This window comes from Alosa alosa, chromosome 12 (assembly GCF_017589495.1).
Source record: "Alosa alosa isolate M-15738 ecotype Scorff River chromosome 12, AALO_Geno_1.1, whole genome shotgun sequence".
Lineage (NCBI taxonomy): Eukaryota > Metazoa > Chordata > Actinopteri > Clupeiformes > Clupeidae > Alosa > Alosa alosa.
In genome coordinates, this window is record NC_063200.1 from 26,858,370 (window position 1) to 26,872,730 (window position 14,361).

The 14,361-nt window shown below is 40.6% G+C and overlaps 1 protein-coding gene across 1 annotated transcript in view; it reads right to left on the reverse strand.

Moving 5' to 3' along the window:
* Positions 1-3,072: 3,072 nt before the first annotated feature.
* Positions 3,073-14,361, reverse strand: part of mamdc4 (MAM domain containing 4) — a 29,523-nt gene continuing 18,234 nt past the window's right edge. Inside the window, exons 23-29 of the mRNA XM_048259680.1 lie at positions 14,066-14,215; positions 13,799-13,924; positions 12,729-12,853; positions 12,330-12,432; positions 5,371-5,552; positions 4,845-4,919; positions 3,073-4,069 (exon numbers count right to left, since the gene is read on the reverse strand). Coding sequence (XP_048115637.1) covers positions 4,049-4,069; positions 4,845-4,919; positions 5,371-5,552; positions 12,330-12,432; positions 12,729-12,853; positions 13,799-13,924; positions 14,066-14,215 — 782 coding nt within the window. The 3' untranslated portion in view covers positions 3,073-4,048. The remainder of the gene's footprint in view (positions 4,070-4,844; positions 4,920-5,370; positions 5,553-12,329; positions 12,433-12,728; positions 12,854-13,798; positions 13,925-14,065; positions 14,216-14,361) is intronic.

The window sequence follows — 14,361 nt, forward strand, 5'->3', positions numbered from 1 at the left end:
GAGATCATGGGACATAAAACCTTCAGTAGAATGTATGATTAAATTGAATTATATTATTTACTTTTCTCGCGAACCGTTCAACACAGCAATTATCGGCTAACATCGTTTAAAAGCTGAGAAAAAGCCCTTTCATGTGATACTTGGGATGTCTGTGTGATGAATAGGCTACTTCGCGAGTAGTTCAACTGAGAATGGGTGAATTTGGACGCACTTTCTTTTTTGCGCTGTCACTTTCTCCACTGCGTAAAAGACTAAATTAATTTGCGCTGTGAATGCTAAGATCATTTTGACAGGCCACAGGCTAAATAAAAATCGCTATTAGTAGGACGCAAAGCAGAATATTGAAAGAAGGGGGCACCAAGGCCACCGTGGCCTGTAAACCTCTGATTTTCAAAGGGGCCTCACGGCCAACCCAAGGGGCTACGACGGCCATGGCCGTCCATGGCCGCCGTGAAATTCCTACCCTGAATGTGTGTGTATTACTGTAATATAAAGCTCTGGAGGAAAGAAAATGAAGAGACCACTGTTTGAATATTACCGTCAACTTATTCAAATGTCACTCAGCAACTGTAGGATGACATCAGAAACATGTGCAGTGGTCTCTCAATTTTTTCCAGAACTATATATACATACTGTACATACACACACACACATACTGTACACTGTTGGAGCAAGTAGGCTACTCATTTCAGCAAATGCTTACACTGTATACCCTGTCTTCCCTCCAGTGAAGTTCTGAGTATGTGTGGAATTGTTGGCACCCCAAAACACATTTAGTGTTTCATTTGTAAGACTACATTGAGTACAACTGCACCCAACAGGGTAGTCTTTTGTGCAGTGAAATGTGGATCCAGAGACAGTCCAATTCATTTAAGATATATTCAGAAATTATATTGAAAAAAAAATGGATGTTGATTGCCAGAGGACAGATCACTATAGCACTCAACAATAGGATTGTTTTTCATACAAAATAACTTTTATGGGGTTTTAACAATTCAGTGTATATAAGATGTTTACAGTATGAAACTTTTGTTCTTTAGCTTTTTGTACAATTAATGGGTGTAAAACCACTGGCATTACATACAGCAGGATTGCTTTGAAGTCTGAAATTTGTTTCATTGCAATAAAGACTTTAAAGTGTTTTTGATTTTTGATTTCTCTGAGGTATGCATTTCCCTGCCAAAAAGTTTGTTTTCGTACAGAACCTGATAACTGTGGATAATAGATAATATGGTTATATGGACAAGGATGGACAGTATTTATGATATACAGTATATATTTCAAATATGTATTTCAAATACAAAATAGTATTTTTGTAACTAAAAATGTAATCCCAAAGGAATTACAATAGTGGATGGAAAGCTGCTGGGTTAATGTTGGTGGGGAGATTCCTGAAAAAAAAAAACCCATTGAATCACTTAATCTTTGAGTTTATACAAACCCTCGTACCAAAAAACCTTGTGTATCAGGCATTCTTGAGATATCACACTCAAGGTGGGTTTGACCTTGACATTTGACTTCATCGTTGAGTCCATATACAAATGTTCACACCAAATTTGAAGCTTGTGCGTCAAGCCGTTCTGAAGTTGTGACACAAGCACGAAAGCTGGCCTTTGGAAAATGTAGTTCAGAGAAAGCCTAATTGTATGCAATGCAAGACTACCTGCAAAACGAGGCTTTCAGTTGGTGTTGATGACTGCTCATTCTGCACCCAGATAACAATTAGTCATTGAATCTATGTTACATTACTTTGTCAACGTTAAAATCATTGAATCAACATTTGCAACATTTATTCTACATCACTTTTGCACCCTTCATTAATATTGAAGCAACGTTGAAATTCTAACTACAGATCAACAGGATTTCAATGGTATTTCCACTAGAAACTGAGACAGTTGGATTCACAGGTGACACCTGTGCCAGTGTTCTGATTAGCCTGGGAACTACTCTGGGAGCTTAACGAGCGCAGCTGGCTTTAGGTCATTATTACATCACAGCCATTCAAGTCTATGGGGGAAAAATGAGCGTTTTAACATTTTTAATCCCCTATTTCTCAAAAAGTATAAACTTTTAAAACAAATCTGAAATAACAACTCTCTTGCCCCACTCCAGACCTACACAATGGTTATTTCAACATGTCTGTACGTTAAGCGGTTAGAGTCACATTCATTCTTGAAAAGGTAAAAAGAAAAGGTTATAAGAAGAAGAAGCCAGGAGATTTCAAGATAGTGGATTCCATCCACTATAATTAGTTTTTTTTATACTGAATTGTCCTAATGTGGGACACCTATCACTCCAGTGGGTGTGGCTCCTCCCCAAAATAATGAATGCCAGTGAAACTGGGAAAGCCAAAGCTGTAGGGTCCTGTCACCAAAATTGAATGTGGATTTAATATGTTGTCCTCACATTGTAACCTAATATAGCCTACTACAGAAGTCAGAAAAGCAAAAAATGTCCAACATTAGATCAATCTACCCTATTGGTTTGAAGAAAATGGCTGCATATTTTGTAAAATAAAAAGATACCCGCACACTGTTATTTTTAAATTGTCGGCTAAGCCCAGCACCTGTTTAAATTTTGTAGATGTGCGTGCACTCCACTCATTGACTGCTATTTTGTATCAAAATATTTTATAGGTGGATATTTCGGTAGTTTGAAACTACTGCCAAATATTTTTGGTGAAACCAATACTTTTGGTGATGTAATGACATCGCAAAAGAATGAATGTAGCCTAGCTTATTCTTCTGGTCAGATTAAAACGTACGCTTCAACTGATGTTTGTCATTTCTTCTTTCTTCGTGACCATTGTTTTTTGGTGAAAAAATATGTTTTGGAATATTTTGTCTCCATATCAAAAAGTGACAAATCTGCAAGCGTCTGCAAGCGACAAGTCATGAAATGTCATGCAGCTGACATGATTGTAACGCTGGAACCAACGAATAAGGCAGTCAGGGAGGGTTGTATAAATTGCCCTATGCGTCACTGGTTCCTCACTCCCCTCCACCAAGGCCATCCAACTCCCATCTCCACCGCCGCAACACACACCCGCACACAGAAGAGAAAAGTTTTTACTTTTAACTTTTAAGTCAAGTCACATTTATTTCTATAGGACAAAATGTGGCATACTACTGCAAGAAAAAGGAAAAATGGGTTCACATTTCATGCTGTCCTGTTGGCTTTTTAAAGAAAAAAAATAACAGAGAAGTATTTAAGTATTTGAAATACTCTAAATACAACCCCTCAAAGTATTTTGTTACAAACTACATTTGATTTTTTCCAATCCTGCAAAATACAAATGACAAAATATGTAAAGTAATTAAATACGTATTTCAAATACATCTAAATACATCAGCCCACCCAAACGTGGTAGGCTAGAACCAGCCCTGGTGGTAGGACTGTTTTATTTTATAATTCAAATTAAAAAATCCAAATTAATTTCAGGAGTGTGAACAAATTTACATTGTCACTGTTTACATTCCCATGTGACAGGAGTCTAAGCAGGTTATCCCACCATCCTGACACTGTTCTCATCTTTTAGTTGAAACCCCTGTTCAGTGTTTTGAAACCTGCACAGCCTGATGGAGTCTGAAACCTCAGAGCCAATCGTCGATTACAGATGAGAGTTGTATTGAAAGGAATTGCAGTCACAGTGGTCTGTTGAAGTGTTATTGTGCTGCATGCACCAAATAGTTTATGATTTATATGAAAATGACACGATGGACGTTATTTACCTTCAACATAACATGTAAGTAGAACCAAGAGTAAAGACAACATTAATAAAAACATAAGTGCAATTTGATGTACAGTCTGGTTACTCGATAGTCTAATTACTGAATTAATTCCACAACAAAGGTTATCCACACTCATCTGCAGCAGCCCATTGTATGTGTGTTGGTATTAATATAGTACAACGCATGAGATTCATCTATTAGGTCAGACTGTCCCACATGGTTGGTGGTTAAATCACATCAGTGGTAAAATCATATCACAGGCACACAGGTGACCAGTAGGTGGCAGCAAAACCTCATCAAAACCACCCACAGTTTCTCTATGGTGTTTCCTCAGAGGTCTTGAAGTGTGGAGAGAGAGAGAGAGATGTGCATGAATATAATGACAGGATAATAGTGTTTGTGAATGAAAATAAACACCAGTGTATTTCAATTAAAGGGATATTCCACCATTTGGGGAATTACAGTCATTTTCTACCTCCCCTTGAGTTAAACAATTGATTTTTGAACAATTGATGGAACTATACTCTCATTCCAGCGTAATAATCAAGGAACACCATGGGCACAGCAGCACAATGATATCATCCAGCACCTGAAAAAAGACCCTGTATGCTAACTTCCAGCAACAAGGTTAAGCTGCAGCAGACAAATTGGTTAGTGACTGGATTATTACGGCTGAATGAGAGTATAGTTCCATGTCAAATCAGCCTAGAAAATCGCTACGTTTTATTTTCCATTGGTCTTATTACACTTTCTAACTTGAGAGGAGACAAGTTTTAAATAGGAAATATACCGGAAATCTTAGTCACTTTTAAACGTGATGCTAGCAGGCGATATGCTAATGGTCTAATCGGATTCAATGATCTATGCTAGGCTGGAGCTAAAAGTGGTATCGCCAGACTCAGAGAACGGCTGGATGAACTGGAGAAAGGTAAAAATCAATTGTTTAACTCAAGGGGAGGTGGAAAATGAGTGTAATACCCCAAATGGTGGAATATCCCTTTAAGTGAAATGGGCAGTGTCCTCTTGTATATTCACAGAGATAATTGACAGAACTCAATCAAAGCCAGTCTAACATGTGGTTTTTGAGAAGGCCATTTTCCAAGTTGCACTCACCTCTGCATACATTTTATTCCCAAAACCGACCACATCTACGTGTGAACTGCTGGGAGAGGCAGGTCCATGGCCTTGCTGCAGGATGGAAACATACAAACAGGCAGGAAGAATCAACCAAGGCCATTGGTACACAGATAGCGGTCATTTGTATTTTCAGACAGCTGGCATTGATGATATACAATGCAAATAATGTTTTTTTTTGTGTGTGTGTGTGTGTGTGTGTGTGTGTTAGTTTATTTATGAGTTATAGGAGCTGCAGATAGATATAAAGCACACTGCACACAATGACGGAAAGCATGAGACTGTCAGTTATAGAAATCACAAGAAATGTAGTCTACATTAATTGCATACTGCCATTCTACTGATGTATCAATATATCACTACAAATGTACCAAATGAACACTAATGCATAGCATCTTAAATGTGTTTCACAGTGACACATGTTTCAGGCTGTCCTACACATGTTTCCTGAAGGTTATTTTGCTTCAACACTTGACATAGAAATAGTTTAACTGCTTTAACTCACCACTGACGCTGACTCATAAACTTCATTACTGATTCCGCCGCTAATCTCGGACTGAGTGGTGGCTTTGATCCTCTCCCGCACTCGCAGGTAGAAGTACATGATGGCCGCAAATGCCCCCAGCAGCAGCAGCCCCACGATGATGGACGCAGCGATACCTCCCGCAGCACTTGGGGGTGAGGCAGCTGTAGAGGCACCGTAAGAAGACTCACTCAGACCAAGCGCTCACTGCATAAATACTCTCTGTCATGATGACTGTGCCCTCATCAATGTTACTGGTGACAGTGAGGAGTCTTTTAAAGTGACTGTGTTTACATGCATTTCAGTATTCCGGTTATGATCAGGATTTTGAAGTATTAAGATTTTGCGTTTGCGGATATAAACATCATATCCTGATTTCAGAACCCCAGATAAGGCCATATCCCAATTTTGAGAAATCCGGTTAACCTACCTGGAATACTCCGAAAGAAACCGGGATACTGTTTCATGTACACCTTCATCCCAGATAGTTGCTAGCTATATATACAGAACTCTATTGTTGGTAACCAGGATACTAGAAATTATCATGTATACAGGAATATTAATCTGTGTTAATGGAAACATATGATCAAAGCCAGGATACTTAAGTCCATGTAAACACAGTCTATCATAAATTAGAGCAGACTTGTTACTTGTTAGTTGAGTTTGATGAGTCTAACAGGTTTCTTGGCTGCAATGTGTCTGTTCTCAGGACTGCCTCCCTGATTGGAATTAAGTCAGGCTCGGACTGGTAATCTGTAGAACCGGACAAATGACCGGTGGGCCGGTCCACATGTGGGCCGGTGACCTCCAGGATTTTCTTTTATTTTTTTAAGTTATTTAGCCTATTTGCGGCCCGTCATGTACAGACCTAGGCTTAGCCTATAAATGCAGTTGCATCCATTTGGATTGGGGGGTGACAGGTCAATCATTTTGGCCTATTTATGACAGGTTCAGTAGTGGTGTCAACAATAATCGATTCGGCGATGCATTGTAATGCCGGGCATGCACAATTCAGCATCGATGCGGCAACGTGCCATAATCGATTATGTCACTGTTTATTTTCTGGCCTTGAGTGGACAATAAAGTTGTGAAGTTTCAATTACTTCTGGGGGCATTTCCAGAGCAACGTTGTAATGACATGCGCAGCCTGTAGCTACATGCTAAGCTGCAGCACCAAGGGGGCAGGCGAATTCCCGGAAGTAGAAGAAACAATGGTGGCTGGAGGGACCACTTCTCTGCTAACCCCCATAGAAGCCTAGCCTGACCTCGGCCTGCCTACTTACTTCCGGTCGATTTCTTCTCCCTACAGTACTCATAGACAGTAAAAGAAATGGACGAACAGACTCCGTCATTTTCAATGGGAGGGCACTGAGTCAAATAGAACGATTTTTCAGTTGGTCCCCCCAGTACTGCGCAGACTCACACTTAACTTCATGACGTTAGCCATCGAACTGAATCTTGTAACTCATATGATAGATACACAGAAATTCTTCTCACACTTCCTTCGCCTTCAAAGTCATCAAAGTTAAACATTTATTTATGTATTATTATTAATATCATCCTCACCAAGTCGTGTTAATGTTGAAGCTACCATACATGATCATCTTCAAAACAGTCAACAAAACAAAAAAGTTATAGCCTTGAAGCTAATCTTCTTTCCACTTTTCCGACCCTCACGGTCAATCCATCGAAAACCTCAGAAAAATGATTAGGTTTGCTTTTTATTATTATTAGGTTGCCTCTGTGTAATGCTTTACCTTAACATACGATTAGGTGTATGCTAGGTTTTGCTTATGAGTTACCGTCATAGACAGTAAGGTGGACTGAGCTTCTTATCCAAACAATACGGTTATCTCCTAGGCGAAAGAGACATTACGTCAAAGCTAGCTTCCCTCAACCGAACAAGCTAACCATTCTTCTTACGGGTAACCAACGTTACGGACGAGGTAGTGGAGTCTGTTTTGCCTTTGTAGTGTTTATGTGGATTACACAGAAGCTACAATATCGGCTGGGATATATGTTATATGAAGTTATGGTATTTCAAAAAATCGAGTAGAATGAATGGGCTTCTATGGGAGTTAGCAGAGAGGTGGTCCCTCCAGCCTACGTCGATTCTTCTACTTGCGGGAATTCGCCTTCCCCCTTGACAGTACTCCGTCTGGAATAGGTGGATTCACACTCGTTTACTTCGGTAGTTGGGCAGCCGACCAATCAGCGAACAGAGGGCGTCCCTGAGAGTGATTGCGTACCCAGGCATGGTGTTTCAATTACTACGTCCCCCCCCAGAAGCAGATCGCTTGGAATACATTAACGTAGGGAGCGAAAAGGATTTATACTAATGAAATCTTTGAGCAAATGTGAATAATAGTTTAGCCTAACAGGAGTGTCATGAACGAAGTCACAGTGGAGTAGGATGTTATATCGTCAGCTAAACTTTATAGATTTTGTCACTTGAAATAGGCTACGCACGTACCCGAGTCGAACTGTAGTTTAGTAGGCTACATGGTCGCGTCAAAATCGCTATTTTTTTTAAACACTAAGGCTCGACATAACTTGAAACTTTGATCGAAGCATCATCAGTGTCTCTACATATGAACTCAAGCATTAAGAACATTGTTCGTGCACACATTGTTTACTAAAAAAAAAGATTTTGGACAACTCACTCCTTGCAAGATGGCAGTAAACTCTGTGTACACCAACAATGTTCTCAATGCTCGAGTTCATGTGTAGAGACACTGATGATACTTCGAACAAAGTTTCATGTTGTGTCGAGCCTTGTTTGAAAAATAGCGATTTTGACGCGATTGTATCAAAAAAGTAGTAGCCCTATAGGAATCCCATTCAAAGGTCATTTCACAAAAGCGACAACGCATACAAGATTAAAAGTGGGCTTTGGGCGTGCTTATACATTTATATGAAAGTTTGACTTGGGTACATTCACAAAACACTATATGATGCATTTTGGCGAGAGTTACGCAGATGAAACGTGTGATTGTTTGCTGATAAGATGCACCCGTGCTTGTCATGGGCGTGCTGCAGAGAAACTTCTCTGTATGACGAAACACCGGTTGTTAGTGATTGGTTCAAAGCGGTTCAAAGGAACTCCAATGATTTTAAACCTTAAACTGTGCCCTCCCACCCGGAAATAAACGAACGCCTATGGATCTAGGCCAGACCAGAGGCCAGACTCTCTGCGAAGTCAGAGAGGTTTCCAGGCTAATAGAAGCCCATTCATTTTAGGATGTTTTTGAAATACCATAACTTCATATAGCATATATCCTGTGCCGATATTGTAGCTTCTGTGTAATCTACATAAACAATAAAAGGCAAAACAAGACTCGACTACCTAAATGCGTAGCGTTAGGTTCCCGTAAGAAGAATGTTTAGCATGTCGGTTGAAGGGAAGCTAACGCACCAAAGGAGATAACCGTATTGTTTGGATAAGAAGCGTAGTCCAGCCAGCCGGAAACTTCGTGAACAAAGCTATGTAGCCTACAATAGCATTGTATGTTAAGGTAAAGCATAGAGGCAAGTAAACCTAATGAAAAACAGTAGTTTTACCGTTAGGTAGTCTAACGATAATCATTTCAGAGGTTTTCGATGGATTGACCGTAGGTCAGAAAAGTGGAAAGAAGATTAGCTTCAGGTTATAACTTTTTTGTTTTGTTTTACCATGACTGTTTTTGAAGATGATCATGTGTGGTAGTTTCAATATTAACACGACGTGATATCACTTGTGAGGATGATATTAATAATAATGCATAAAAATTTTTTTAACTTTGAAGGCGAAGGAAGTGTGAGAAGAATTTCTGTGTATCTATCATATGAGTTACAAGATTCAGTTCGATGGCTAACGTCACGAAGTTAAGCGCGAGTCTGTGCAGTACTGGGGGGACCAACTAAAAACTCGTTCTATTTGATTCAGTGCCCTCCCATTGAGAACGACGGAGTCTGTTCGTCCATTTCTTTTACTGTCTATGGGCAGCACTAGCTAGCATAACAACACTAGAATCAAGATGACGGAGGGAGATGAACGTGGGTAATTAAAAACGCACCCAATGCTTGGAAAGCGGACATCTGGGCACATTTCGGATTCTACAAAGTTAATGGGAAACTAGACAAGACGTACACGGTGTGTAAAACCTGCCACACTAAAATCAAGCACGTTGGCAATACAACTAACTTTCACGAACCATGTCGATCGTTGGCATGCTGAGTTGACTTCGTTACTGTGTGTGCAGTATGTGCAGGGTAGGAATTGAGTTGGCCGCGATGCCCCTTTGAAAATCAGAGGTTTACAGGCCACGGTGGCCTTGGTGTCCCCAGAGAATGTCTAATAAGGGGAGAACGGCCACTCTCGGAAAACTTCCGGTTTCTGAACTGGTTGCAGTTCCTTCTATGGTTCCACATGAGGGCGCTCGTCCACGGGTGCAGAATGCATGGAGGTCTATGGAGCTGTACCCCTCAAAATCCACTTTTCTCTGGTTATACTTTTTTTTTTTCAAGTAATTTGAATATTGTATTCGAAAGGGGAGGTTACACTTGGTTGAGTATTAAATTTTTTAAAGTCACTTAATTGTTCTAAAAAGCCTTTCAAATGTGTCAATGACGTCATTCATTAGCACAATGCTAGCGTGTTATGTGCAACAACGACCCAACCTGTAAGAAATCAAAAGGACATAAGTACTCGTTCATTCAACTTTTGACCTATAACCCATGTTGAAGTTATACAAACTACAATCAAATCTGAGATTTGACAATGACAATCAGGTGAAAGAGACAAATTTAGCCTTCTAGCTCCATTGACTCCCATTCATTCTGCACTCATGGCGATCGCCCCCAGTGGAACTCTGGTGGAACTGCATCCAAAATTCGGTACAATGGGACTTAATACGGAGTGGCAAGGCTCTCCGTAGACGGGCTCTGGTGTCCCCTTCTTTCAATACTCTGTTTTGCGTCAGACTAATAACGATTTTTTTTCAGCCTATCGCCTGTCAAAATAAGCATTCACAACGCAAATTAGTCTTTTAAGAGCTTTTTCTCAGCTTTTAAACAATGTTAGCCGTTAATTGCTGTGGTGAACGGTTCATGACAAAAGTAAATAATATAATTCATAATTCAATTTAATCATAAATTCTACTGAAGGTTCTGCGCCCATCTCTCTACCCATTCATATCGGTGGGATATTTCACAAACCCTTCGTTCAACATAACAAACCATATATCAGAATAAACAGCTGACCTTACCAAACAGAAAGGTGTAAAGCAGTCCCCTGTACAGTTAGTCGTTCCAGAGTAGGCCTAATCCAGTTTTGAATTTGCAGCAAATTTCGACATGCATGGATGTCTCCAAATTTTGGCTTTAAGTTTTACAATGTGTTTAAATTATTAAACGTATTAAAATGCCATACCTAATACCCTGTACCATTCAATTTTATTTTATTTAATGATATTTATGTCAAAGATACAGGAGAGTGATAATACACACACCAGCCAATAAAATCTGTTGTTCAATATCTGACTGCTTATTGCCTCATGACCTCAAAATTTGCCTTGTTGTGTGCAGTAGAATTTTGATGCATCGCAATGCATCGTAGAATCTAATTGAATCGAATCGTTACCTGGTGAATCATAATCGAATCGAATCGTGAGGGCAGTGCCAATGCACACTCCTAAGGTTCAGTGTGTGTTACGATCGCGCCCCCTGCCCCACCCCTCAAGTGGATTTGTCCAAGCAGCCGCTTGGTTTGTGGGGAAATATAGCCAAAGTCCTTTTAGGCAAGTCCCTCCACTCGGCGGCCATATGACAACGCTTTTTGGGCACTCGTCGGGCATCCATTTCGGCAGAAATGCGGCGTGCTTTCTTAAGGCTTTCACGACACCAATCTCGGCTCCAGCGGCAAGATCACACATGATTGGCACGATGTCTTCACAACACACCATATGATTGGCTCAATGTATTCACATCACACCTCATGATTGGCTCAATGTATGCACATGTCGACGTTTTGCCGAGGAAGGGGTTGGATATGTGTAGACAACGGCCATATTGGCGTGACAAATTTCTAGTATTTTTTGAGTGCTTTCTCCACATTGAAAGTCTCTGATTTTTGAGTGCTGTGTCTCCACATTAGAAAGTCTCTATAAAGCCTACGAGTCCATGCATGGTAGCCTTGGCTATATAAGTGCCCTCCGCTGGCTGGTTTTCACATCATCGCAGTTTAACCGTAAACAGCAATTAGAGGTGTCTAGTTTTATTCCATAAATATATTGGTTTTGTAGGCGTTAGTTGCACGCTTCTGAAGAGCTTCCATTTACTGCACCATGTAGGCTACTGTAGTGCAGTTTGTCTGTCAACATAAAAAAACTGGGTACCGGTAGCCTAAAATTTTCGCGACAACTTGGTGGAAAAGTGTAGCACAGGTTAAAGAAAACCTATTCATGTTTGGACTCAAAAGGAACTTCAAAGTATTTCCCAAGCCTTTTTAGCTCACAAGCGACAGTGAAAGTGAAACTTGGAAAGTGGAAGTCTCTCCACCGAGTGTTACATTAGATGCACAATCAATCGCGAGTCGATGCTAGTAAAAAGTATCAACTGGTAGGTTAGTAACGAAGGTAGCCGAATTTTGTTCCCAGTCCGACCCTGAACTAAGTACTGATGATTTCTCTGGCTCTGTTTGGTTCATTACTACATTCATTCCATGCAATGCTGAACGTGTATGGATCCAACAAATTACTGATTAGTTATTTTACTATGATAATTACTGATTGTGTGGATGGTCTCATTACAATGACTTCATTGTGTGAAAAATGTCAGACAAAGTGCACGCTATTGGTTAAATAATCACCACATAAGGAATGAGTCTGGAGATGAGAAGTGACTGCATAAAATAAACTGTTTTGAATAAGAAATTGATAAGAGACAGTTTAAGAGGGTCTTACTTGGGGGTGGCTTGATGATATCAGAGCAGGACACCCCCTCCTTGAACTCAATGTCATCCAGGGCCGTCACACCCTCAGTTCCAGTGGTGCCCTCAAATACAATCTACACCAGATGAAAACATACACACACACACACACACACACACACACACACAGAGAGAGAACATGACAAATACACAACACACAGAGCCTGAATGTTTAGAATGCTATGATCTGTATAATTGTTTCAGTATGCAGAATATGCACAGGGATACGCTTGTGTGTATTTCTGCTGTTGTGTGTATATATGTGTGTGTGTGTGTGTGTGTGTGTCTGTGTGTGTGTGTGTGTATGTTTGTGTCTGAAAGTACATGCATGTATGTATGTATGCTTATGTACGTGTCTGCATGGATGATTCACCTGGAACTCCTCAGCAGAAGTAATGTTGAGGTCATGTCTAATCCAGTCAGAGCTCACACCCTCCGGGGCAACAAACAGCTCATGTTCCAGCCCCAGAGCCAGACGCAGCACCCGCAGTTTGCCAGCTGCAGAGTCACATGTGAGAGTCCAAAGGTCAGAGGTCAAATCTAACAAATTCTTTCAGTCTCTTAAAAATCATATTTGCATTTCCCTGATGACTTCCCTTAAGTGTACATTGTTATGAGATACATAGTAAACACAGTGTTTGCAGATTCATTTTTGTCTTTACAACTTTTTACTGTGAGTGGAATACAGAGAAAGATTTGTTATATTTTTCATGAAAGAATGCCATGTTTAAATCATTTCAGAGTTTATAGCGACTCATTCATGTATTTCTCAATCATTGCAAAAGCACAGATCATGCACTATTGCATCAGCTATCTTCATTCCAATTACAATTCTACAAGACTGTTGTTCTTTCAGCTATCTTCATTCCAACAGTATATCACAATTCTACAAGACTGTTGTTCTTTCAGCTATCTTCATTCCAACAGTATATCACAATTCTACAAGACTGTTGTTCTTTTAGCTATCTTCATTCCAACAGTATATCTCAATTCTACAAGACTGTTGTTCTTTCAGCTATCTTCATTCCAACAGTATATCTCAATTCTACAAGACTGTTGTTCTTTTAGCTATCTTCATTCCAACAGTATATCACAACTCTACAAGGCTGTTCCTCCTTTCTCATCCCTGCAGCCATGTACATCTAGCACAGGTTGTGGGTGTGCCCTTTAGGTTCTCAGTCATAGTCACTCGGTTAGATATGTCCGACTGATTGTACAATGGTGGTCTTAAGCCTGAGTCATGGAAAAGCGTTGTATCTAGCCCTGGCTTAGATGAACACATGTAGATCCAGAGAAGTAGGGGTGTAGGGAGGGATAGCAATTGTTGGGACTGCCTTGACAGAGACATGGGTAAACAGGATGCATTGGGGAGAGGTGTTGATAAATAGTGTAAAGGAACAGGGATTTTTTTGAAAAGTAATGAGGGTGTGTTACTGATCTTACAGCTGCCCTGTCGATGGAGCCAGAAGCGCAGGCAGGAAATGTCGGTAGGGGGCAGGTGTGGGCCTAGCAGCCAGGCCTTAGAGGAAGCAGGAGTCCGAGTAGTACTGGGCAGGAACAGGAAATTACCTAAACATGCAGAATGGAGTATATTATGTGCACAGTACCCGATGGGATATATGGATGGGCATACAACCATGCACACAAAAATAAACACACACACACACACACAACAAACAAATACACACACACAGACACACACACCCTAACCTTTCTCAGTCTTCAGTGTGTGGTCTTCATATGGAGTGGGCAGGCGAGATTCTCCAGAGGCACTGGTCACTTCCCAGTCTAGCTGATCTTGAGACGGGTTCTGGGTGTTCGACCAGCCACACAGCCCTCGCTCCAGATCACAAACGGTACCTAACGTACACAAGCACGCATGCACACACACACACAGCACAGCACAGCACAAGGTCATACAGAATACATTGCAAGATCAAACAACACATGCCAAGTTATATAGACCACACACACATGCACTGACTGACTGAAACTCAGTGTGTCTT